This window comes from Epinephelus lanceolatus, chromosome 4, assembly GCF_041903045.1.
Source record: "Epinephelus lanceolatus isolate andai-2023 chromosome 4, ASM4190304v1, whole genome shotgun sequence".
Taxonomy (NCBI): Eukaryota; Metazoa; Chordata; class Actinopteri; order Perciformes; family Serranidae; genus Epinephelus; species Epinephelus lanceolatus.
The window spans coordinates 13,848,269-13,875,537 of record NC_135737.1 but is presented as its reverse complement, the minus strand read 5'-3'; the positions used below and the strand labels follow the sequence as shown (position 1 = coordinate 13,875,537).

The 27,269-nt window shown below is 42.1% G+C and overlaps 4 protein-coding genes and 1 pseudogene across 4 annotated transcripts; all 5 read left to right on the top strand.

Moving 5' to 3' along the window:
* The first annotated feature begins 1,463 nt into the window (after positions 1–1,463).
* LOC117259126 (uncharacterized) lies at positions 1,464–27,269 on the top strand. Its single transcript, XM_033630359.2, has 3 exons — positions 1,464–1,555; positions 22,296–22,955; positions 25,977–27,269. Exons 1-3 carry the CDS (start codon positions 1,490–1,492, stop codon positions 26,694–26,696), a joined length of 1,446 nt encoding a protein of 481 aa, XP_033486250.2. The 5' UTR covers positions 1,464–1,489; the 3' UTR covers positions 26,697–27,269.
* Positions 3,097–4,238, top strand: LOC117259129 (claudin-4-like). Its single transcript, XM_033630363.2, has one exon. It carries the CDS (start codon positions 3,193–3,195, stop codon positions 3,814–3,816), a length of 624 nt encoding a protein of 207 aa, XP_033486254.1. The 5' UTR covers positions 3,097–3,192; the 3' UTR covers positions 3,817–4,238.
* Positions 6,365–7,891, top strand: LOC117259130 (claudin-4-like; annotated as a pseudogene).
* On the top strand, positions 9,490–12,813 carry LOC117259128 (claudin-4). The gene is made up of 2 exons (XM_033630362.2): positions 9,490–10,242; positions 11,909–12,813. The coding sequence occupies exons 1-2, from the start codon at positions 9,619–9,621 to the stop codon at positions 12,314–12,316; spliced, it is 1,032 nt and encodes a 343-aa protein (XP_033486253.2). The 5' UTR covers positions 9,490–9,618; the 3' UTR covers positions 12,317–12,813.
* LOC117259127 (claudin-like protein ZF-A89) lies at positions 19,105–20,223 on the top strand. Its single transcript, XM_033630361.2, has one exon. The coding sequence runs from the start codon at positions 19,193–19,195 to the stop codon at positions 19,856–19,858; it is 666 nt and encodes a 221-aa protein (XP_033486252.1). The 5' UTR covers positions 19,105–19,192; the 3' UTR covers positions 19,859–20,223.

Genomic DNA, 27,269 nt, shown 5'->3' with positions numbered 1-27,269 from the left:
TTTCTTGGTTTCTCTTTTTCATGGCATTGTCACAAAAAAGAAATGTTTTTGTTTTCATCTCATAAAAATATTTTCATGGGCGTGTCCTTAAGCTGTGCCAACAAACTGTGCGAGCAGGCCTGTTTAAATCAGTGTAATCAGTGCAGGAAGTAAGATGTACTTGATTGTTACATTTGTACAATCAGAAGGCTACTGGGACTGATTAATAATCCAACCAGTTCCATGCTATAGTTTATAGATTATCAAAGTTATTTATTTATTAAAGACAAGATCAAGAATGAAACAATATGCTGTGTTTCTGTTTTTGACATCAACAGCAATAAATAGATGCAGCAGAGGCCAAGAGGTTGAGCTCAAATAAATAAGTCATTTTTTATCTCAGTGAGGAGTATCAGCATCAGTATCAGTATCTCAGTGTATCTCAGTATTAAGGAATAGTTCTGATTTATTGAGGTGGGGCTGTATTAGATGCTTATCCATAGTTAGTGTATCACAAAACAGTCAGCACACTTTCAGTTTGGAGAAGCAGGCAGGAGTGCTGCCACAGAGGCTCAGCTATGCACTGCTGTGGATTCGGGTTAGCAGCAAAACATATTTTAGCCACTTTTAAAAGGCCTAATACAACAGCTTTGTTTAAAATGTGTACTTTGAATTTCTGAGTTCACCAAAATAGCTCTAAAAATGTTTCCTAGATGTAACACCATACAGGCCGGAAATTGCACAAGTGAAAATGCATGTATGTCAGAATATGCATGCAAGTGCATAAACATACTATTCTTTACCTAACTTCTATATGTTAGTCTTAGAATTAAACACTTTGTACACAGAATTTAAAGGGATAGTTTGAATTTTTTAAAATGAGGCTGTATGAGGTACTAATGCTGCATTCACATGGAATCAAGAAGCAAACCTGTTATCATGTTAGTGAATGAGAGCATGTAAAATCAGGACAGGTCGATGGAGAATGCTGGCAACAGTAACTGTAGATGGCATTGCCATTCAAAGTTAAAATGGTGTAACTTGCTGCCTTCCTGGATGACATAATTTACAACCAGATGTTACGTAGCTCCCTAGGGGGGTTAGCAGCAATGTGTATTTTAGCCACTTTAAAAAGCACCTACCTAAAAAACTCAATCTCAGTCTAAGTGGACGCTATACTGACAATATTTTCATCGCTTTACTTCTTTACTACTACTTAGCTTCTACATTTTTCCAGCTGTATAACTTCCATATTCTTACGCAAAAGTTCAGCTGTGCCACACACTGTTACACCACAGGTCGGGTAAGACTGGCAGGGGTTTATGGAAGAGACAACAAATACAAGGAAATAAAAAAACTGAGCAATTTTGACAGTGACTTTTGCAGAGGGACACTGAGCAGGCCAAAAACAGAGACAGGAAACTTCTGTGGAAACTGGAGACCCAGGATGTGCACATGCTAACTGTGAACTGTAAACACATGCTCACTGTCCCAGAGAGGTACCACCAACATGGCAGAACTTCAGGATCTTTGTGAATCAGAGGTCGCCAGCACTTCCCACTTTACTGGTTGTTTGGTAAGTCGTTTCATTTATTTGTAGGTATTTAGAGTAATTTTAGTGCTCTTCAGTAAGTGCCTCTCTTGCTTATTGGGCGGTGGTTTTACATAATCGTCTTATGAGAAATGTTCACTGCAGTTGGAGTGCTGATGTCTACATTCAGTGTAACTAGCCTCAGCTGTTTTCATGTCTTTGTTTTAACAGCCCAGAAAACCATAAGCAGGCACCATCTTTAGTAAAGTGAAGGTTTTTTTTCCAGTGTGATCGCCCAACAACACTCTCTGACCTTTGCCGTAATATAGTTCACAACACAATTGGGCTTTTGCAGAGGAATATGGACGGTCTATGACTGAGAAAATGTAGCGCCAAAGGAAAGGGCAGTCTGACTGTAAGGTAAAGTTATGAAAATATTCTCCATATAGTGTTCACCTAAACTGATACTGATTCTTTTGGAGGTAGGCCTTTTTTTAAGTGGCTAAAATACATTTTGCTGCTAACCCCCATCCACAGCAGTGCATTGCTGAGCTTCAGTGGAAGTATTCCCATCTGCTTCTCCAAACTGGGACTGTATTGATTGCTTTCTAAGTATACGTATAGTATAAGAACCTCATACAGCCCCACTTTAAAACCTTCAAAATTCTGTGTACCGGGGCGTTGGTGGCTTAGTGTTAGAGCAGGCGCCCCATGTACAAGGCTGTTGCTGCAGCGACCCAGGTTCGAGTCCAGCCTGTGGCCCTTTGCTGCATGTCACTCCCTCTCTCTCTCCACACTTCACTGTCCTGTCAATTAAAGGCAAAAAATATCTTTAAAAATTCTGTGTACTAAGTATTTAATTCTAAGACTAAGAAATAGTGAAGTAAGGAAGGGAATAGTATGTTTATGTACTTGCATACTTATTCTGACATATATACATTTCACTCATACAATATTTGGTCTGTAAAAGTTTGTGGGTTCCACCTTCATCTCAAACTGAACAGAAGATGAAAGATATGACTTAACTTAAATGATTATCTTGCACTGAGGCCTGACACTCTGATAAAATCTTTGCTGCATCTTCTGTTTAAACCATGCAAACATCATGAGCATCTGCAAAGTACAACTGTTAGATCTAGGAAACATTTGGGTGAACTTAAAAATACAAAATAACCGTCTTTATACAGAGCTGTTCTTCACAGTTTCCCCAACAGTGAACATTTTGTACACACATGGCTCTCACTTCACAAAGGCAACTTTTTATGTACTGTGTTACCACAGTACATAAAAAGTTGTGAAACGAAAAACAGGATCAAAAAAGTTTCCTAATGGCCAATACCATAATTTTGAGGGTGTGGCTGAAGGTATTTTGTTCTGCTTAACTGATCTCAATACCTGTGAGTCACAGCGTGGCTTTTCCACCTGCAACGGTTACCTGACTGAGACAAAAACTGACATGATGACACATGCCCACGGCTGGGAGTGGGGGTGGGGGTAGTCATCACGTCACAGCTCTGTGTGACAATGTGTGCCTGTCAAGCCCCTCCCGAGTTAAGTGTATAAAAGACCCACTTCAACCTCACTCAAACATTTACTCTTGGGGATCTCTCAAGTAAGACTCCACTGACTTCCAGAGACACACACTTTTGGACTTTTTTGTGCAAGAAGCTTTCTAAGGAAACATGGTGTCAGCCGGCTTTCAGATGTTGGGCACTGCCCTGTGCATTATTGGATGGATTGGGACCATCGTTGTCTGCGCCCTTCCCCAGTGGAAAGTGACAGCCTTCGTTGGACAGAACATTGTCACCGCTCAAACCACCTGGGAGGGCATATGGATGAGCTGTGTGGTCCAGAGCACAGGTCAGATGCAGTGCAAGGTTTATGACTCAATGCTGGCCCTTTCCCGGGACCTCCAGGCTGCACGTGCCCTCATCATCATCTCCATCCTGCTTGGAATCATCGGCATCCTCCTCGCAATTGCAGGAGGCAAATGTACCAACTGCGTGGAAGACGATGCCTCCAAAGCTAAAATTGGCGTGGCATCTGGTGTGATCTTCATCCTTTCTGGTATTTTGTGCCTCATCCCTGTGTGCTGGACGGCAAACACCATCATTAATAACTTCTACAACCCGCTGACAATAGGCTCTCAGAAAAGGGAGATTGGAGCTGCACTCTTCATCGGCTGGGGGGCTGCAGGCCTCCTCATCCTGGGTGGTGCACTCCTCTGTGCCAACTGCCCTCCCAAGGATAACTATTCTGCCAAGTACTCAGCTAACCGTTCAACTGCACCCAAGGACTACGTCTGAGGAGAGGGAAGCCAAATGACAAGGCCAAGGGACTGAAAAGAGACTTGAGTCAAATGCTTTGTGGTCCATGACACTGATTTGTGTTGACACAATGAGTATGATTTGAATTTCACAATGATTTTATTGTGCTCACACTTTATGCTGAAAATTTCATGTTGAGTTAAAGCACTTCAAGATTTGTTTCATCTGTGCCAAGATGAGGAGATGTGGGCCACACCCAGACAAGATGGACTGAGTGACACAATGCTTGATGGGAGTAAAAAAATATATACATATCGGAGCAACATTTTGAAAGTTAATCTGCTGATTCATTTTTCTTTGTTTTCATCCATTTGTGCCCTTTTTCATATCATTTCATTTAAAAATGTGTTTTATATGTGACTGTCTGAAACTGTAAATAAATATTTTTTATCAACATTGAATGATCATGTTTTGTGTGTTCTTTAATGTTTTATGATGTTTCATTAGAGCAGCTTCCTCTCAAAATGGAGGCTTCAGAAAGAAGGCATGAACTCTGCTACACACACAACCCACAGATTTGAGCTGATTGGTAACTAAAACCAAGAATAAATATTTTGCAAAAGTAAAACAAAATTCTGTATTATCAAGTATCCAAAATAAATATTTAATAGGTCTATAGTGTAAAATGATCCTAATTCATACCCTGAAAAATTAAGTTTTATGTTTCTGGAGTGTAAGTTGACAAAAGAAGTATAAAATAAAAGGTGGTCTTAACTGAGACATATGAAAACTACTTTATAATAAAACAACATAAACTCTAGATTATACTATTTGACTGATAGATTATACAAGTTGTTTAAAATGTAAAGGGTTTTTGTATTATCCCAATTAAGTATGACTTGTATGTTGATTTTTTTTTTTTAATACAGGAAACATTTCCCCCATTGTCTGAGTCATTACTTGTCCAACACTGCCCCTTGCTGTAAACAGCATAACCAGACTTACTGCAGGGCAGATGCTGATGTGGGAAAAGCGTGGGGAAGCTGGGACAATGTCTGTCAAGCTTATATATGAGAGATCTTAATATCTATACTATATGCACCTAACAGCTATCCACCTTTATCATTTATTCTTAACAGGCATCAGCAAATTAAACAGTGACACACTGTACACTCTAGTGGTCTATAAAATAAGTAACCATTTAAAATCAGCGATTCTTTACACAAATTTGAACAGCGTTGTTCAATAAACCAACCAACCTAACCTCCACACAACGGCCTTTATGTTCAGTTGTAACAATCAGGCTAAGTGTCCTCTACTCTCCTCGCTTTATTCTCCACTCCCTCTCCTATTTTTCTTCTACACCTCGTTCTTTTTAAAACAGTCCCGCATTAATACTTATAATTATCTTCTAATAAAGCTTCAATTGTCCTTAAAGAATCGCAGAGACAGACGCGTGCAGGGGCTGCGCGCTCCTCCTCTTCTCTGCGCTCTTTGCGCACGGCATGCTGGTGCAGCACCAAACCGCACGTGAGATTTGTTGAAATTAATTATAAGAGTCGTGGTGTGAGGGACGTAAGTATTATTTAAAGTTGAGTTTTGGTTTATAAGGACGCGTGGAAATGGGACAGCAATTCGGCGTCTGCCTCAGCTCGCATCGGACAGCTGGTGAAGCGGAATCTGGCAGAGAGCTGGAGGGAGACGGTGTGGTTTTATGCCAGACTAGTTTACTTGCTAATCTTAATAGTGGGTTATTGCCTAAATTAGGCTGACAGTATTGAGTTCTTCTTTTAATTGTGGTTTAACATAAAAACAGTGACAAACAACGCCGATGCTTAGGGCAAACAATATAGTTACCTGGTTGTCCATAAGGGCAGGTCAGGGAGATGTGGATGATGCTCCGCAGGGCGCCCGATTTGCGTGCGCTGACTGTGGTGACTGTGACAAGTTGAGGAGGGAGGGGGAGGGGCTCGACTCAAATGCAGTTGTCGGGCGCTTTGACCAAATGTAAAAAGATAAAATATAAAATTGTTAAAATAAACACAAAAAAATGTCATGCAAAAAAGGCACTTATCTAGTCAGAGGCCAAAAGGGTTGGTGCTTTAGCGGCACCTGGAATTTATCTGCACGTGCCTGATAACAGCACATCCTGTTTATTCTTGTTCAGAGGTGAAACTTGTATCATAACACAGTAGTTTGCCCAATTTTTCTCTTGAACAACTTGGATATATACCTGCACAGTGTTAATAAAGTTATGAAACATTTTTGAAGAAAAACAGGGTTAGCTACTGATGTGTCATATTACTGTTATTAAAGGTTTATAAATGTGTGAGTTTAGAAGAATAAATGTTGATGGAAAGGAAAAAAGTTTTCTTTTGTGTGTATTTGACCTTGAGACTTTGGATTCAGGCAGGTCAGCACTACTAAAGGTCACTGGGTCTCTGTTTGTGTGTAAACTCCTTCCAGCCAATAGGAGCTGAGGACTGTGGTATCACATACCCTCATGTCTGCGCCCCTTCTTCTCACACACAAACCTATAAATACAAGCTCACATCATTCCACTTGTCTTTCTTTTTGGATCTTAATGTGTGAGGAACAACGCCGCTGAAATGGTTTCTCAGGGGATTCAGCTCATTGGTATATCCATGGCTTTGATTGGCTGGTTCTTGGTCATCGTGGTGTGCGCCTTGCCCATGTGGAAGGTCACTGCCTTCATTGGAGCCAACATCATCACAGCTCAGACCATCTGGCAGGGCATGTGGATGAACTGTGTGGTTCAGAGTACAGGCCAGATGCAGTGCAAGGTATATGACTCCATGCTGGCTCTGCCCCAGGACCTGCAGGCCGCTCGCGCCATGATCATCATCTCCATTCTCACTGGAATCTTTGGGGTGGTCGTGTCAATCGCCGGGGGGAAATGCACAAACTGCATCGAGGACGAGCGATCCAAGTCGAAGGCTTGCATTCTTGCTGGAGTTTTGTTCATCGTCTCAGGGTTGCTCTGTCTTATTCCAGTGTCCTGGTCTGCCAACACCATCATCACCAACTTCTATAACCCACTTGTTGTCGCAGCCCAGAGGTATGAGTTAGGAGCAGCGCTATATATCGGCTGGACGGCTGCTGCACTGCTGCTCATGGGAGGGGGGCTACTGTGTTGGAACTGCCCACCCAAACATGAACACCCCCACTACGTACCCAGATTCACACCTGTGAAGTCGGCCTCCACGTCAAGACAATACGTATAAGATGGTTAGCGCTTGCCACATGGACTGTTGAGGTCACAAGAATCGCAACAGAGAGAAATAATAGTTTGCTTCGTATATTCACTGGCAATGTAAATATAGCATGAAATCACAGCTTGCCACAATCTTTTTAAGGTCGATTTTGCAATTAGAGAATGTGTCAAAGTGACCTTTCTGCCAGTGGATGTTTTGTCTTTGTGTAACTAAGAGCATAAATAATGACTGTGTGAGTAAAGATTATCTTGAAAAGGTCCTAAAAAGCATTAATTTTAAGTGTCTGATACAGATCCCATTTAATTGTGCCACTGGGGCACTGTAATTGTGCACGCTAGCTCAATGTCACAATGACATGGAGCAAAAACATCATCAATGTTATAGCTGTGCTTTTCTTGCCATGAGGTGTCAAAATGTTAGCTGTTTAGAAAACACCAAAAAGGAACTTAAGTACATGTCTCAAACTACAATGTAAAAATGTAAGCACCCTTTAAAATCTGAATCTATGTTATATTGTGGCTGGTTGATAAGAAACTAGGATTTGAATCATGATTATTATTAGTCTCTGTAAATATCTGGATTGTCGTGAGGCTCTCACAGTGTAATTATCTTTATTGTCGTTCAGATTCATCTCTGAAAATAAAGGCAGGAATGCAGCTGCCTTCATGTATAATTTCTGCTAAAGTAAGTTTTGCATTGATTACGTCTGTCTAAATAACAAATGGAGTGTCAACAATAAGTAAACACCGTGAGTTCAGGAAAATCTCTGCATTTCTATCTGCTCTCCTTTTTATTTTTACCCAGCCTGCAAATTCTACATTTATATTTCTGAACCTTGTGATATTCTGTTACTGTAAATAAACTCTATACTCACTGGATGATTACTGTTTACTTACTTCTGAGAAACTCAAATAGTGTTTAAGAGACTGGAGAAGAGGTAATAAAATCCACATCACAAGGTAAGCTGAGGACATGATTATGCACCAATGCAGTGGACATGAATTATCCATCATATGCAAGGAGGTTACAGCCGTGATGGGAAACTGGACAGATGAATTTGCATCTTCACTGGATCACACTGGAAATGTTTGTTTGAGAAGTATCACATTACTGAAAACAGTGTGTGAAAGATTAAGTGTCAACAGTTTATTTACCCAACAGAGGTTTCAGGGAACTTAGGAAGTAGCAGGGTTTTTTTTTAAATTCAAAGTGCTGATATGACTTGTTTCCTGTGTCTTATCATCACTCCATCAAGATACTTGTTATCAATGTTAGAACAGATCTCTCCCCCTCAGCTCAGGGCTGAGTATCTGTCTCGACTGGGTCACATCTTGGTTTGCACAGTCCATGTTAAAGTGAACTTTTTATTCATCCCTTTCATCACCTGCCAGACTGCCATGCAGCATACATTCAACATCAGGGATACAAGCAACTGTTGAGCCTTTTCAACAAGAAAGACCAGCTGATTCTGTTTCTTAAGTATTTTTGGTTTCAACATCATGACTTTAGCGTCTTTTTTCTAACTCAGTATTTTTTGGGGGTGGATATGTTTTGCTTGACAGAGAAGGTTTTGTCATAAAAACGTACCAAAAAATGTTCTAAATGAAAAGCAAAACTTACAAGCATTTGAATTTGTCTTCATAGAACTATTAAATGATGTCATTTCCTCTTCACGATGTCACTTAAAGGAACAGTACAAAACATGTATGTACAATAAGAAAAGTTTAACTAGAATTTTGTTTATACATGTATACACGTCGCTGCTGATTGGGTAACACCTCTGACACACATACCAAACGAAAAAGAGTGTACATCAAAGCCTGTGGTTTCACATCGCTTCAAGGAAATTTGTTCTGTAACCTGGAAAATGTGCGCACTGTAGCAAAACAGTGCACACTGTTTTCAGATTGAGCATGCCCCAGTATTTTAGTGCAGAGATACATTGGTATGAACATGAAACCTACAGACACAATTAAATCGTGCTATTTTAGTCAGTTTTCTATGTTAACAAAGAGTCGCTCACAATTTCCTCCCATCCTCTCCTCTACAATAGTCAGTGTGGAGGCAAACAGGTGTAAAAGTCTCTGTTGACTTTAAATAACATGAACTTCATAGTGAGAAGAGATAATTCCATTAGCTTTTTGTTTTGTTTGCTTATCAGTCGTGTGTGTGGGGGATTTGACGTTGTCTTAAGATGCCCAATTACTACTTCGATTTTAAATTAACACAGCAAAGAGCCTGTTTGTGAAAATGAGTGGACATAATTTAATCATTTGCTATAGGTCATGGTCTTGAGCTGGTTTCAGGACCTTTGAAGTGGCTGTAACTCTATCCAATAACCCCATCTTTACTGCAGGGAAATCTGCATATGAAAGCGTGATTTCTGAGAACAAAACCAAGGCATTGTTTAAAAATGGGTGCCGCTCCTCTGGCCCTGGGAAGAGGAATCTTGTTTGGCCAGAAGAACTCACCTGACGACGAGACAGCCTTCCTCCTGCACATTCTCTGACAAACAACAAGCGAGAGAGCTGTGTCACTCTGAAAGAGGACCAGACCTGAACGCTGAAACGCTCCTCTCTCCTGCCGCAGACAAAGCCTCTTCACCATGGGGAGGATTGGCAAGGAAGTGGCAGGTCAGGTCATAAGCTTCATAGGTCTTGTTGGGGTGGCGGTGACCTGCGGGATCCCCATGTGGAGAGTGACCTCCTACATCGGTGCCAATATCGTGACGGGCCAGATCGTGTGGGACGGCCTGTGGATGAACTGTGTGATGCAGAGCACCGGGCAGATGCAATGCAAGCTGAACGAGTCTGTTATGAGGCTGACCCCGGATCTGCAAGCCGCCCGAGCCCTGGTCATCATCGCCCTCGTCTTCGGCTTTATTGGCTTCATCATCACCTTCATCGGAGCCAAGTGCACCGGCTGCCTGAAAAAAGATTCATCAAAGGCCAAGGTGGTGATCATAGGGGGCTGCCTCCTCATTCTTGCCGCCATCCTGATCCTCATCCCTGTCTGCTGGTCTGCAGCCATCACCATCACAGACTTCACGAACCCCCTGACCATTGACACACAGAGAAGGGAAATCGGAGCCTCCATCTACATCGGCTGGGCCTCTGCTGCAATTCTTCTGATCGGTGGGATCATCCTCACCACATCCTGCCCTCCTCAAAAACCCATGTATGGATACCCAGGCTACCCACCAGCGCCTATGTACCCTTACGCAGGCCCAGTGCCAAACCCGGCAACATACGGCCCTGTGTATGCTCCCCCATCCAGCCGACCGTACACAGGCACCGGATCATACATACCTGCCAAACCGTATGCAGCACCGACCACATACTCTCCCAGGCAATACCTATAAAAACTGAAAGGACTGAAAGAGGATACAGACTGATATTTCTGCCTGAGACTTTCAGCTACAGGAACTTGTTATGTGATTAAATAGCAAAATTGCACCAAAATACAGATTGTATTTCGAGAGAATGGTATGTATTCCAATACACTGTTAGGATTTAAGATGAATTCACTTAAACAATCACTAAAACATTTTGATTGTCATCAGTAACATGTTTCCACTTTTGATTTTTGGGCTGTGAAGTAGAAATCTTTATGAAGTCTTGATATTAGAGGAATATTGTGTCAACATGGCTGTGTGCACTGAGAGTTGTTTTTCATAAGGAAGTCACTGTCGATACATATATTTTTTTGTCATACAGAGCACATTTTGTATATAGTGATGATTTGTTTGTTTTTTGTGAATGCAACTTTATTTTTGAAATTACTCAATTTTCAATAAAATGTTTGTTAAACATATTCACGTATCTGTTTGTGGAGTCATTATCACAACATACTGTTTCTATTTTACGCAATATGATGAAATAATATCTGGCATCTTACAAGGTCAGAGCCCTTGTGTGTGTCTGGGTGAGTGAGAGGCAGAAAAAAGCCAATGTCATTTTTTTCCTTATATCTATAAGAATTAAAACAAAGGATTTTCTTAAACAATCTTATTATCACTTTATTATTTCACTGTAAACCTCTGAGGAACACAAAGAGATAAACCTTGTGAAAATAAAAGCAAAATGTGATTCAATCAACTGCGACACTGATCAACGTGAGTCATTCTGATGGGAAACAAACGCAATCACTTCCTAGGATGATACAATAAAATAATACATGGTGCTGATTGATGAACAGACGTAATGAGTAAAACCATAAAAGGAGGCTTCTTTCGTTAACATTTAACATCCGGTGATACCTCCACCCATGTTGGTGTGTTTTTTTTAAACCTGAAACCAGTGACTGGACCTGATCATCCAGTAACGGCCCAATCAAAGGTTGGCCACTGGCAGATCGTTGTTTCAATTAGGAAGGCGGTGCCTCTTTACAAGCCTCTTTTACATTGAGGCTGATGTTCATCTCATCGAAACTGCTCCCTGTCCGCATACAGATAATGTGAAGAATCTGGTTGGGCAGGTAAGTCACTGATGGCACTGGTTTCAGGTCAGAGGGAAGGACATTCTGACTCCACCTTCAAGAGAGACATCCTTATAACCAAAGGAAGTGAGCCACAGACTTTATTCAACTTTACATCCTGAGCTGAGCTGACCTGCTTCCTGAAAACTACTACTCCTCTGCTTCTGTTCAAGTGACTCGAACAAGACCTCATCATGGTGTCAATGGGACGACAGATGCTGGGCTTCGCCCTGGCCATCATTGGCTTCCTGGGGACAATCATTGTATGTGCCCTGCCTATGTGGAAGGTCACGGCCTTCATTGGAGCCAACATTGTGACAGCGCAAGTCATTTGGGAAGGCTTGTGGATGAACTGTGTGATGCAGAGTACGGGCCAGATGCAGTGCAAGATTTATGATTCTCTGCTGGCTCTACCCCAGGACCTGCAGGCCGCCAGAGCTCTTGTGGTCATTGCCATCATCGTCGCTGCCTTTGGGATCATCTTGGGCATCGCTGGAGGCAAGTGCACCAACTTTGTGGAGGAGCCACGTGCCAAAGCTAAGGTGGCCATTGCTGCTGGAATCGTCTTCATTTGTGCTGGTGTTCTCATCCTCATCCCCGTCTGCTGGTCTGCCAACACCATTATCAGGGATTTCTACAACCCCATCATGACCAACGCCCAGAGGAGAGAGCTGGGAGCTGCACTCTACATCGGCTGGGGCACAGCTGCTCTTCTCATCCTGGGTGGTGCCCTCCTCTGCAGCTCCTGTCCACCCAAAGAGAGTCCAGAGTATCCAGTCAAGTACGCTGGTGCCAGGTCTGCAGTCTCCAGCCGAGCCTATGTCTAACAGGTCAATTCTTCTGAGAAAGACTAATTATTTACGTTTCTTGAGTAACCCTCCTTCGTTGTGACTTTCTGACAGCACCACAAGTTGTATCTCATTTTCTTTGAGTGAAACACAGTGAGAACTGGTTTTCTGAGGAATTCAGATTTCTTGGGTGGAGGCAAGAGAGAGTGTTTCTTGAGCAAAGAGAAACACAGCGCAAAAGATGTGGTATGAAACTGTTGTACTGGCAAGAAAATCTCCCATCAGCATGATGACTGGACTGAATGAGAGCTATACTATATAAAGCTATTTTCCTCTGAATGTAAATCTAAGCTGTGCTAGAAGGATGCTAATGATTAACAGGAGCTATGATGGAAGGACACTTGTACAGTACCCTTGATATGTTGTGAATTTACTGTAAAAAATATTTTACAAACATCTTTGTTCAAATGTTATATCAAAAGACTGTTTTTGTTTACTGAATTCACTGATTTGTAATAAAATATTTACTGAAATGATGTGTGCCTATTTTTTAAGTTTGTTCTTTGGTCTTTTTTTGCTGTTTACATTAACAATTTTGGTTCAAAGATGGCAGTCCAGAGCAATGAAATGAGCACAATAAAATAATATAGATCAGCGAGATTGTGAGTGAGCAGAGAGTCAGAGACATAAAACTAAATATTGTCTGTTAGAAATGTTTGTCAGACAGGTAATATATTTTAATATTTGCAAACTCAAATCAGCTCAAGAGCAGAGATGCGAGCATGACATATTTCAAATGTTGGTCTTGACAGCCTGAAAGCAAATCTTTCACCTTGATCTTATCTACAAGGCTGACTAATGCAGTGATGACCCAGCTTCTCCTGCTGGCTGACAGAAAGGTAACTGACGTGCACGTGTCCAACTGATTGCATTTATTTTTACTGTTTACGGGAAATAAAACTGTCATTGTTTTAAATTTAAATGGGTCAGAAACCAGAATGTATAATGAAGCAGGAGAGAGTGTAACAACAACATGTATTCAAAAGCATTCAGCAGTATGTTTGAAATCTTCATGCAGACAAACCGGTTGAACCGGTTTTCAAGAGTTGAGTGTCAGTCTAGTCTTTTTCACAGAACTGGCTACAGTGTGCTAGTTTCAACAACGTGTAAGAGCCGTGCCCACACACCACCAGCATTTAAACAATCTGAATTCAAACGTACTTGCTTTGACTTGGTTAAAGAAAAGATTAAAGATTAAATACATGATTGATAGCAGTGAAAATCAACGATTACAATGAGGTTTGAGGATTGACTGTTAATTTTAATGGATAAGACTGAAGTGTTCTGCATTTTTTTAATTGTCAACAAATCCCATTAAAAAAGGCTTAAAGCAACACTATCAATATTTTCTTACTTCCCTCCTCTGTCTCCTGGACTGAGGCCCAATCACATTGGTTTCTATTGTTCATCTTTAAATGTCCAGTATATTTTGATCTTAAAATGGCTAAATAATGTCCTTGCTGGGCACTGTAGCATTTAGCAAACATTATAAAAACATGAATAAATTCTGCGTTCATTGGGGACTATTTTCAGCTGTGCAGTTTTTATCCATTTGGTGCTCTAGTGATTGCTTAAACCAGCAGGCCAGTGTATAGAACAAATCACAGTGTTTGCTTACAGTAACTTTCAGGGGAAAAAAACCTTGTGTCACATATATAAAATTAAACTGCACTGAGCACCTGCTGCTCGGTTTTAAACCAACCCCACCAAAAAACAGTATCTGTTCAATATTTTCACCTCCTTCTGCCACACAGGCCTTTCCAACAGGGAAGTGAAGCCATAACCTCAGAGCCACCAAGACTACATTGGCAAAACCAGTAATTTTACTTTGCAGAACCAATGGAGTTGCTATGGAAGTCCTCAGCAAGCCATCACTCCTAGATGTGTCTTCGATTGCCCCTTGTACACATGAGGAAGCCAACAGTCGCATATTATTACATGTTGACCATGCAGCAAGAAATGGCCATCAGAAAATCATGATTCAAACGGTTGATTCTGATGTTGTGGTGCTGGCTGTGGCAGTGGCTCAAGCCCCTTTTACACTGCCAGATTTTCCGCGAATGTTGGGCCGTTTTGCCGGCAAGCTGCAAGCGTTTAGACACACAGAGCCGGATTGGCGAGTTGATCCGAGGTGCCCAACTTTCCACCTCGTAGGGTAGACATATTGGCGGAACCTTTTTTTGGTTTAAAAAGACCGAGGCGGCCTTCCACAACGAGCAGCTAGCAGCAAGAGGGAAACGCAAACCTGAAAGACACTGTAAAGATGAGCAACTGGGGAGACAAGGAATTGCACGCCCTCCTTGCCCTCGCAAATGAAGAGGCCATTAACTGTCAGATGACGGGGACGGTGAAGGACAGGCCAATTTATGAGAGAATTGCCGAAGGACTGACCAGCCGCGGCTTCCCTCGGGTACATCACTGTTTGATGTGTCACATGCTGAGCTACACGTTTTGTTACTTGTTCACGCCCCCCATTGCACTGAAAAAGGCGTATTCTGTATAAAGAAAAGTAGGTAGGCGGCATTTTGCTGCACTCCCCATTTTTGTTTTATACTGCCAAGTTGAAAAAAGACTGATTGGGCTTTCCTGCAAATTTGCACAATTCCAGTTTAAAAAGGGCATCAGACTTTACAGTCAGAACATGAGCTTTGATTCGCATATGGAAGCCCATGAACTTGCAGCAGGGCTAGGGCCTGAGTAAAAGCACATGGCACATCAATGTTCCATGCATTGACGGGCTGTGACACTGTATCAAGCTTTCTTGGCCTTGGGAAAAAGACTGCATGGGCTGTGTTTCCAGAGTTTACACATGCCCTGTTGAAACTCTTCTGCCCCAAATGACATACCACAGGAGGTAATGGCCACAATAGAGAGGTTCATTATACTGCCCTATGACCGAACCAGCACATGCACAGACATAGACATGGCAAGGCGAAAGTTATTTGCAAAGAGGCACAATGTGCAGTCACCCCCCTGGTCTATCCCTGCTTTGATCAGTTAGCGTGTAAAGTAAAGCAGCTAAAATATGTTTCGCTGTGGCCTCTGTCCAAAGCCACACAGTATGTAAAGTATGTAAAGTTTTATTTTATTTTTTTTATTTTTATGATTATTGTTGTTGCTCTATTATTATTATTATTATTATTATTATTATTATTATTATTATTATTATTATTATCATAAAATAACAACGGAAATAAACAAGTTTGCAAATTTGACATAGCTCCGCAATTCAAATCAATTGCCAGTTGTCTACCCAGAAATGATGGTTGCTGTTACCATTGTTGTTAGAGTGGCGTTGCAGGGATTTCTTCCACTCATTCAAAGTAATTCAGCCAATGAAGGCACCATTAATGTTTACATCATGCACTTTCACAAGCACGAGCCCGTTTTCCATGAGTAGATGCACGCTTCCTTCTGCACAGTGATATGGTTTGCAGGTAAACAGTAGAAAAAAAATAGGTAGTTACAAACAGTGTGTTTTGTCACCTCATTTAGTGGATTTGTCTTCAAACATAGGCACAGAATTCAGGGGACACATTTGTCTTAATATTTAGAACATGTGCCTTTGCCCCCCCACACTGAAAACATGATAGTAGCAGAGGACTTTTATTTTGACAAAAGTAAAGACAAACATAAATTGCCGAATAAAGTCACCAGAATGCAGGAAATTAAGTGTCGGATGCTACTGGGGGAGGACCCCCCTCCAACCCAGTGTCAAAACGAAATCTATGTCCTTGTCTATAAATACATGTCACTGTATGACATTCAGGAAATGACCTCTCTGATATTCCACAGACATCTAATCACAAACATAATGTCAACACAGCATGACAAGGTGTTTCACTGGTGTGAACACACCCTGCTGTGTTGTTACATTTTACCCGGTTTCACATTCCTGAGTCGTCCTCTGTCATTACAGAGAGAGAGAATCTACCTGAACCTGTTATGGGTTAATGATTGTGTGCCAAACTCACTGATGTCAGAGAAGACAATGGAACAAATCCATCATGGTCTGACAAAGCTTGATTGAAAAGTGGGTTTCAGTAAATGAATCATTGAATGTGAAAATTATTTTCCTACTTTCAATGTTTCTAAAATGTCTCAGTATGTTACACCTGATACACTTTATTTTTAGCCTTTTAAAATCTAGTTGTAAGCACTGAAGGATATATTTACATGAAAAATTCATACCATGTGGCACAAAATCAGGTACAGTACAGTGTGTAGGATTTAGAGGGATATATTGGCAGAAAAGGAATATGATATAAAAAGGATGATTTCTTTAGTGTACAATCACCTGGAAATAAGAGTCATTGTGTTTTTATCACCTTGGAATGAGCTGTTTATATCTACATAGTGATCAGGTTCTTGTCCACAGTGTCCAACATGTTGCACTGCAGTGTTTCTACAGTAGCCCGGAACGGACAAACCAAACACTGGCTCCAGATAGGGCCATTCACATGTTTGCATCAGCTACCATCATTAGCAGGTCCTCAGCAATGAGGGCGTTAAAAAAAAATACTGATTTTTTTTTTTAACATGAAACTGCTCTATGTAGTGTTTTTACCAGTTTTAATCACCTGGTCTGTTTGTTTTGGAGAGAAAGAGACTACAGGCTGTGCTTCCAGAGCTTACACTTGCCCTGTTGTCTTCTGCCCCAAATGACATGCCACAGGAGGTAATGGAAACAATAGAGAGGTTCATTATACTACTCTATGACTGAACCAGCACATGCACAGACATAGACATGGCAAGGCGGAAATTATTTGCAAAGATGCACAATGTGCAGTAAAGTCAAAAACCAAACAAACAAATAAAAACATTTCAATATTTTACTGTACCTGTATGGAGTAGAAAGAAATTAGAAACACTTCACAACGTGGATAGTAAAATATTTGTTTTAATGTGTAGGGTGCTGGCATGTATGAAACCTTAATGAACACTTAAAACCTTGCATGTCATTTTTTTCTTTTTCTCTTTTCCTCTTTGCCTGTTTTTCGTTGTATAAAACATTGATCAACATCCGCAATAAACTCAATAAACTATTTAAATATTTCCTATTTAAATCACGCTGACAGCGTTTGAGCCAACCATAAGAATGTGTGGGATTCGTTGGTTTCATTTATTGTTTGTCCTGTCCCGGTGCAAATGGCATTTTTTGACGTCCGTGTTCCAGCTGTGGAAAAATCAAACGTCCCAGTACAATAAATCAAACACACCCCAACCGCATGCGCAGTCACGTACTGCTGAGAGTGAAATCCCTGATCGTTAGCTCACATGCAGCTTGTTCAAGCTGTTCTCTGTGTTGTTGAAATTAAACAAAATAGCATGGAACATATCTGCTTATTATGCTACTGATTTTAATTGGGATATTTTTTGATGAAGTGAATGACATTTACGGAGTGTTGCACGTCTCTAATGCTGAGCTCATAGGAGACCACCGGACTCTCTCCCAAGGGGGGCTGGGGGAGAGAGGGAGATGTCTGGGCAGCAAGGCTCCGTGACCGTCCAGCATGGACACAAAACACAGCATGGACGGTTCAGAAGCAATTCGGAACGAGTTAAAAGCAATTAATAAACAAACAAAGTGATGTTTAAAACTGCATGTATTGCTAGCAGATCTATTTTCTGGCCTTAAGTGCAGCCGTGACTGGTTCTGAATGTGGGCTTTAGCAGGCAGCCGCTCTCTCCTCTTCCTGGTACTGCGTACCGCCACTGAATCTTTTAGTGGTACGCAGTACCGGACCATACCAGCTTACTTTCACCCCTGCCTGGTCCGTTTCTTTTGGAGAGGAAGAGACCTCTGCAGATTATGCAGTTCCCGGTAAAACCCTCCTGAACAATGAATGCTGAAAGAATTATAACCAGGAGAAGATTCAGCTGGTTGCAACTGGCAATCCTCACCACTAGATGTCACTAAATCCCCCTAAATCTTACACACTGTTCCTTTAAGTAGACAATAAAATTATACTAAATCTAAATCAAAATCTCAAACACATCTTCATCACCTTTTTAGAGGTGTTTTGAAATATGTCAAACAGACAGATGGCCTTGCAGTACTGCAGCAGCTAATAAAGACCCACATGAGCAAAGACAAAAGTTTATGGTGTGACATTTTGCTGCTGTGGCCACAACAGTGATCTGAGGACAATAGTTTCTACCTGGCGACAACTCTCCTAGAACCAGACAAGTCTCATAAAGCACTATATGTCAGGAGGTGATAAAAAAAATCTTGATTTTAATTAAACAATCTCAACATTGAGCTGATTTCTGTGGGTAGGTCTGTAGGTACTGTTCTTTCAATTTGGCCCCCAACAATGACGCATTGCCTCTCAAAGTTTGTTTCATTCACAACCAGCAGGGATTTATTTTCAGTGTACACACATAGATGCAGGTATGTATACATGTGGAGACAAATCTCTGTTTGCCTTGACACTGTGTTGTGAATGGCAGGTTGGATTTATTTAACTCTCACTGTTTGCAGACTCGTGGCCCTTGTGTCATTGATACTGCAAATGCTGTCTCTCTCACTCCTCATGCTCTCCACTCTGCAATCAAACTGCCGACATTTTCAAGTTGGTGCATTTTCTGTCACGTACATCCTTTTCTTTGTTGAGAGTACCAACAAAACCTTGTGTAACACGATCCTCATCTCCATCCAAGAAGAATGAGCGAAACCCCAACCTTTATTGTTCCTTCACACAAAGAATCCTGCACAGCTGGTATTCTTTGGCAGGGCCTCAAATGTGTCCTTAATAGTCTCTCACGCCTCCCATTCTTCACTCTGCTTCGGATGAACATAAACACCTGATCAGCTGTTAATATTCTCTCAGAGACACTCAGAGAGAGACGACGATGGCTTCCATGGCAATGCAGATGGCAGGATGCGTCCTGGCCCTTTTTGGCTGGATCGGGGTGCTCATTGTCTGTGGCACACCCATGTGGCGGGTCACTGCCTTCATTGGCAACAACATAGTGACATCCCAAGTCATGTGGGAGGGCATCTGGATGAGCTGCGTGGTCCAGAGTACGGGACAGATGCAGTGTAAGGTGTACGACTCCATGCTGGCTCTGAGCACTGACCTGCAGGGGGCCCGCGCTCTGGTGGTGGTTTCCATCGTCGTAGGCCTCGCGGGGATCCTCATAGCTTTCGCCGGTGGAAAGTGCACAAACTTCATACCAGAGGAGAGGGCCAAGGCGAGGGCTTCTGTGGCAGCAGGTGTGTTGCTGATCATCAGTGGAATCCTCTGCATCATCCCCGTTTCATGGACTGCCAGCATCATCATAAGGAATTTCTACAACCCTGTACTAGTGGACGCCCAGAAAAGAGAGCTCGGGGCCACTCTTTACATCGGCTGGGGGGCCGGGGCGCTGTTGGTCTTGGGAGGAGCGCTTCTGTGTGCCAGCTGTCCCCACAAAGAGGACGAGGCCCCCTCTGTGAAGTATCTCCTAAACCAGCCTGGAGGATACAGCAAAGATGACTCATACCGGTCTAACACCCCGACAAAGACATATATTTGAGAGTTCTAAAGGGACAAAGAGAAGTCTGGTGGATGTTTTTGTCTCCGAGAAGTGAAGGAAGCTTGGACTTTAATCAGATGCTGTGAAACATCAAGAAAAAGGACATACACCCACAATGAAGGAAATATGCACTTTGTCCTGTAAGAGCAACACACTGTTGTATAAATATGCTCTCTGTTTGAATATTGATGTTACTCTTGGTGATGAACATCTATGAGGTGATAGTTTATTAAATTATAGAAACTGTGTTTTACATGTTTGGAAAAGTGGTTAAAAAATCTTTTTGTAATTGCACTTTGCACCGTTTTGTCCTTTGATATTTGTGATTCTGTTTTTTTCACAATAAATGACCTTCTGTTGTAGGATTTGCTTCTGTCATGCCTCATGTTCACGTATATTTAAAAAATGCACAAAGGACCTACAAAACCTGTTTGTCAGGGACTTACCAAAGATCACTGCACAGGGAACGAAGATGGTGACTCAGAGACTTGTAATGCTGTTGACTGATCACTTTATTTAAAATCATGACCTGCTTTAATACGTTTCATACATCGCTGTCGTAAATACTTGGGGAGAAACTAGATTACAGTAATTAAAGATAACGCAAATGTGTCACAAAAGTTTTTCTCCTGAGGCTTTTAAATGATTAGGCTTTAAACTGATTTTGAAAGATGTTTTTGATTTGAAGTGTTGCTGTTTTAAGTTCACAGTCGCACCAACCTGATGGGGCTGTTCTCATGTTACTGTATCAGGCTGCTGATCAGAGAGAAGGGAGGGTCACATGACCCACAGGAAATGTCTGAAAGGCTTCAAATGCTCAAAATTTCCCCACTAAGTGTTCCTGCTCTCTCAGCAGTTTACTTTCACATTACTCACATAACATTCACAGTTGTTCGATTCAGTCTGGCTCAGATTTGGACGTCAGACATAAATCCCCTTTTATGATGAAATACCGTACATTTCCCTTTTTCCAGTTGAACAGCTCATTTAAAAAGAAGCAAAGATTAGACACTAATGTCCAGTGTTGGGGAATAACTGGCAACATGTAACGTAATTAAATTACAAATTAAATGTATTTGTAATCTGTTACAGTTACTGAGTAAAAAAATATGTTAAAAATTACAGTTACTAATCAGAATATTGGGGATCACAAGTGGGTTTCATCTGAATAGATTATTTTTTGGTAAAATGTTTTTACGTAAAAGATAAAATCATTCTGTTATTTTGTATCTTTTCAATGTGCAGGAATGTCGTCTTTTGCCATATTTTGCCAAGCAGGTCAGCAAAGCCACAAGGACAAACGAGTAACATTTATGCACTTTCAGGACTTCTCAACTTTATTGCCTCATTTAAAACATTTGGTAGAAGATTAATCAAAAAGTAATCAAATGTTATAATTTACATTACTTTGATGGAGTAATTTAAAGTTACGTCACTTCTTAGATATATAACAGGGTAACTTTCAATCTGTAACCTATTACATTTCAAAAGTAGCCTTTCAAACACTGTTAATTCATAATAAGATTTTTTATCAAAAAATGGGTGGAATAAATGCACAACTTTAACTGATAAAGCTGTCAGTAAAAGGTGTTTTTCCTGGTGTCAGACAGTACTCTATGTTTAGCTTTGGTCATGAAACATTTTGACAAGTTAATGACAGATCTAAAATATGTAAGAGATCTGTAAAAAAAAAAAAAATCTAAAAGTGTGATAAAACTCTTGCAGATGAGGGTAATTCTGCAACACCACATAAACATTCAGTTTAAGGGAAAAATAGCTGATTACACCCAGCTATTTAAAATCACTTAAGTAGCATATTCAAATTCCAGGCCAGCATTTATCCTGTAACAGAAGGTAACCCTTTCTATAAATGCATTTTTCTCAAATTCGAAAACTGAATTTTAAGATGCATCTTATCAAATTTACATCCCAGACACTTCACTGGAATTTGTTGCCTCCAGTGATCAGCAGTGACCCAATTCCTTGTCATTCTGTCTGTCTTTTGTGACACACTGCTCCCTGGTGGCCATTTGCATCCATGGTTAGAAAATCCCTGCATTTTTGTTAGATGACATCAGTTTCAGGGAAGACGTCGTCATCTTTATGAGAAAAGCCTCTCTGCGGTTACATCTGATAACAGTGAACACAGTTTATCTGCATGGTGACACTTTGTATCTAATGTCTATCTATCTTAGCTTTTCTTTTCTATATTTACTTGGTTTAAATAATTCCTTGTTGGAGGATGAAATAAAAAGCCATACATGAACATTATGTTGATCTGATCCAGAGGAACACCTTTAGGTTCTATACTAATGAAAGAAACATATCACAAAGCAAAATACTGCACAACATAACATGTGATAAAGGGAGGTTACAGGTGTCCATTCTGAATAATAACTACATGTTTTTGTTGCTCTGCTCCCTCTGTGTTTCCCAGCAGGGTGTGAGTGACTCTGCACAGTGTCCCATGGCTGTGCAGGAGCTGGGCATCAGCCTGTCCATGATAGGTGTCGCCGGGACCATCCTGATCTGCGCTCTGCCCATGTGGAAGGTGACAGCATTCATCGGCACCCACCTGGTGGTCATGCAGGTGTTTTGGGAGGGTCTGTGGATGACCTGTGTCAGTGAGTACACAGGTCAGCTGCAGTGTAAGCTCTATGATGCCCTGCTGGACCTGTCACCAGACCTCCAGGCGGCCCGTGGTCTCATCTGCATCAGCCTGTTTCTGGGATGTTTGGGATTCCTCATCTTCCTCCTGGGAGCACGCTGCACCAACTGCCTGAGCCACCCGAGGATCAAAGCTCGGGTGGTGCTGAGCTCTGGGGCCATCTTCTGTTTGGCAGCCCTCACCACCATAGTTGCTGTTTCCTGGACAGCCAACTCCATCATCCATGACTTTCACAACCCACGCGTCCCCGAGGTGCTGAAGAGGGAGCTCGGAGCAGCCATATATATTGGCTTTGTGACATCTGGTCTGCTGTTCCTTGGAGGAGCCATTCTGTGCACAAGCTGCCCACCACAGAGGGCCAGGTTCCCCTCCACCGGGTACACACTGGCCAGGACACCCACACACAGCAGCTATGCCATCAAGAACTATGTGTGAAGTGAGGAGGGCTTAACATAAATATAAATGTACTGAACTGTGTGACATAATGCAGTTGGCAACATACAGATATTTACAGACTATATAAAGATATTGAAAACAAAGCATGTTTAAATATGTGAGGGGACTCTGATGTTGCAATTTATTCTAATATGTTGTGAATTTTCTCTCCTTAAAGGGTACCTTTGGTATTTTCCAACCTGGACCTTCATTTCCCATGTTTTGTGTCTAAGTGACCAGTAGGAACAACAATATTTGAAACTGGTCTCGTATTAAGCGATAGGGCTGCAGCCCGCAGCCATGAAACAGACTGCAATGTAAACACTCAGGGCAATTGAGCACCATCAATTTACATCCACTATAGGTGCTTGTTTTTGCCACTGACAGGCTCAGATTATTATTCTGAAAACATTATAGAAAGGATCCCCACAGAGACCTTTCTGTCAAAGAGTAAGATCCTTTTTATGTAACCTGTAAAAGCCTAGAAATCGGCATTGGCAAACCCACCAGACTCCATTTAAAAAAGCACAAATTTTAGCATATATAGAGCCGGCATATTTTCACATCGAACTGGGTTTATTTCACTTAAACCAGAGTTGGTGATTGTTGGAACAGTTGAGAGATGCACCAGGACAATTTTTGAAAGTTGTATTTAATTTCTGTCAGCTTCGAATGAAGTGTGTTTTATGATGATAGAATTACTGTTTGTTTAAATGTAGTCTGGTGGGTTAAACAAAATGGTCCTTTGTGTTGAAAATGCTCCTTCCTGTCCAGTCCTGATGGGCGGGACTCAACCTCAACCTATCAGGCCACACCTGAACTGATAAGAGGCCTGGATCAGAGGCCCGCCCAGCATCTCCTTTGATTTGCATACGGTGCTTTCCATGCTCTCCAGCCGACTGTGCACCTGATGCATTGTTTGAGTACGCTGAGGATATTGCGTTTAGTTATTGCTGTCTAAGTGTTTAATGGGGAATGAGTTCTGTGAATTTTTTCAGATTTGTTAAGAGTACCTTTGTTTATTGATTATTATTCATTTAACATTAAGCCATTAAATCATCTGTGTCAGTCATCTGTTTAAAGAGGAAATCCTATGAAAGAAAAATAAACTGTCGAATGGCTCTCATCTCTGGTCCTCATGCTTTAACTGGTGTGCCGCTGCAGAGGTCTGTAAAGAACCCAGCTACCCCAGGGACAAGTTTCTACACTTTTCATAATGTTAGACACAATTCGAGCCTGTAGGTGGCAAAAACAAGCACTTTTATTGGATGTAAATTGTCTGTGCACAAATGCCACGAGTGAAAGGGAAAATAGCATCCAGTTTAAAAAAATACTGATGTCTCTCTTTAAGACACTTTGTGTGACCATTATCAATACTTTAATTCTCTCCGCAGAGGTGTCAATACAAGACATATACAGAGTCAGTCTTTGGATGACATGAAACATGCAGTTGAATTTCCATTTCTCTATATATGGGGAATATATACGGATCAGCCACAACAATTAAACCACTGACAGGTGAAGTGCATATCTTTGATCTCCTCATTACAATGTAATGTTCTGCTGGGAAACCCTGGGTCTTGGTATTCAAGAGGATGCCGCTTGACATGCTCCACCCACCATAACACTGTTAAAGGGCCCCCCCATGTTAGCGGCGCCCCCAGCAGGACACCACACTATGTCAAATCACATAAATGGATGTGCAGAATGTGACAAAGAGCAAAAGGCATCGACGTAGCCTCCAAATTTCCCTGATCCCAATCCCATCCACCATCCATGGAACATGCCGTAACAAGTCCAATCAATGGAGGCCCCACCTCACAACCCACAGGACTCAAAGGATCCCCTGCCAATGCTCTGGTGCGAAACACCACAGGACACCCCCACAAGTCCTGTCTCCATGCATCAAGAGCCAAGTCCGATCCATGGTGGGGCCCCCTTGGATCAGACTTGTTCTGGCACATCCCAAAGATGCTCGCTCGATTTGGGTTCTGGGGAATTTGGTGATCAGCTCAACACCTTGAGTTCTTTGTCACATACCTCAGGCCATTCCTGAGCAGTTTTAGTGGTGTGGCATGGAATGCTGTCCATCTGCCAGTGCCATCAGGGGACATACTTGGTCTGCAACGGTGTTTAGGTGGGTGGAGTGTGTCAAGGGGCATCCACATGAATGCCAGGACCCAAGGTTTCCCATCAGTACATTACATTGTTACGAGATTATCAGTGTTATTGACTTCACCTGTCAGTGGTTTTAATGTTGTGGCTGATCAGTGTTTTTCACTGTATGCCTGATACCGCTATGGGACATCTTTTGCATGCAATCTGTCCAAATTAATGTGGTTTTCCTTGGTCTGATGAAGAATTCACAGAGAAAGCAAGAGATGTGATTTGTACCCTTGTAGATGAATCTGCATGCATTTTTAACCCCTAGAAAGTTAAACTGATCATGTTTAGGCCACCATTTTGAGTAAAATTATAAACAGAGCTTGTGTGCTTGTGAGTTACATCTTAGAATTCAAAATAAACACAGTGGAGTAAACACGTTCCAGTTGAATCAGTAATCTGCAGTGCAAAGTATTGCTTTTGAATGAGGTTAAATGAGGTGTCATTGTTCTCCTCCTGGTAGCTCCACTGCTACTGTCAGAACACAGATCACTGAGAACTTGTGCTCTTTAAATCAAATTCTGTCTGAGAAGCACGACACAGTGGCTGAATAATCAGAACACAGTGGAAGCTTTGTCTTTGCCTCTGCACAGAAACTGGGAGAAAGGGATAGTTTTGAAACCATGGCAGAGAAAACAGAGGGATTTCCCTCCTCCACCCAGCTGCAGCGAGGCCGTGCCTTCTTTTCATGAATACCAAAGAACTGGTTTCCCCTTTCTGAACTGACATGCAAACCAGACAGGCACACACACTCACACACACACCTACACAGAAGGTCTCTCCCTCACACATGCACACACACGTTTAGAAAAACACACACACCCCACCCTGCCGCCAGCTGTTTCTGGTTAGGCAGTCGGGCCTACAGTAAAGAGGAGGAGCAGGCAGGCCGTGGTCATGGAGCAGCAGCTGGAGCTCGCTGCCCTCGGTCTGGCCCTCACCGGGTGGCTTTGTGCCATTCTGACTCGCTGCCTGGCTCTGTGGACGGTGAGCGGCACCGTGGACAACACCACCGCTACTCTGCCAGCCTACTGGGATGGGGTGTGGTTGCAATGGGATCACTGGGACTTGGCCCAAGATGGCAGCCTGCACTGCTCCTTCTACCAGTCTCTCATGTCTCTGTCTGGAAGTTTTCGGACGTGGAGAGCCCTCATCATGGCGGCCATTGGAGCCGGGGCTTTTGCTGTGGTGATTGGAGCGGCGGGGTTAGTGTGGTTCCCCAAGCGTGGCCAGATCAAAGTGTTTTCTGGTGCTCTCTTTGTTTTGTCTGGAATCCTGCTGCTGGTTCCCACAGCCTGGACGTGCCATCACACCAGTCAGCCACTGGAGGGTGCTACACTGCTGAGGAGAGACTGGGGACCCGCACTATACCTCGGATGGATCTCCTTTGCTATGATGGTGATCGGAGGGGTGTTTCTCACCACCAGGTGCCCCACCACTGAGGGGCAGGTGCAGCCACCTGAGCAGAGCAGGTATCCAAACCTGGAGGAGGAGGCTAACCACCCACTGAGCCGGATCAACAGGGCTGCGTTCACAAGCAGCCAGTATGAACGCAGATCAGAGCCCATCTGAGGGAACTGTGGTGTAATATTTAACTGAGTGATTAAACTGGAAAATCAACATGTGAATAGGCTGTGGACAGATTTAACAGCAGAGGAAGAACTCTAGCTGCACATGTTGAGTAACGATGCACTGTAGTAGAAGCACAGCCATGTGTCATGTCTTAGTTTTATTAGCTGGGATGTGGGTAGGACTTTGAGTTTGCATCTTGTTTTGCATCCATTTCTATTAAAGTTAACACACAGTTTACACAGTTTAGTATCATTTTACATGCAGTCCTCATTTCTACATTTAAATACCACTGTAAAATTGTAGTTGTGTCTGTCTGCTCGACTCGAGGCAATTATTGGTACTAGCATTATGACATCACAGCCCTCTGATACTTTTAATTCATTGTAATGCCTTAAACATGAAAGTGTTAACACTGATGTTAAAACTTAACCCTGTACTGCACAGGTACATTGCCCTACATTAGAGTAATGCCTTTTCATATTTGTTTTTTTGACAGAGGCAAAAATGTTTACATGTGAGATGAACTCTTCTGCACAAAAGGACACTGTGGAATAAATTTCATTACAAATGAAA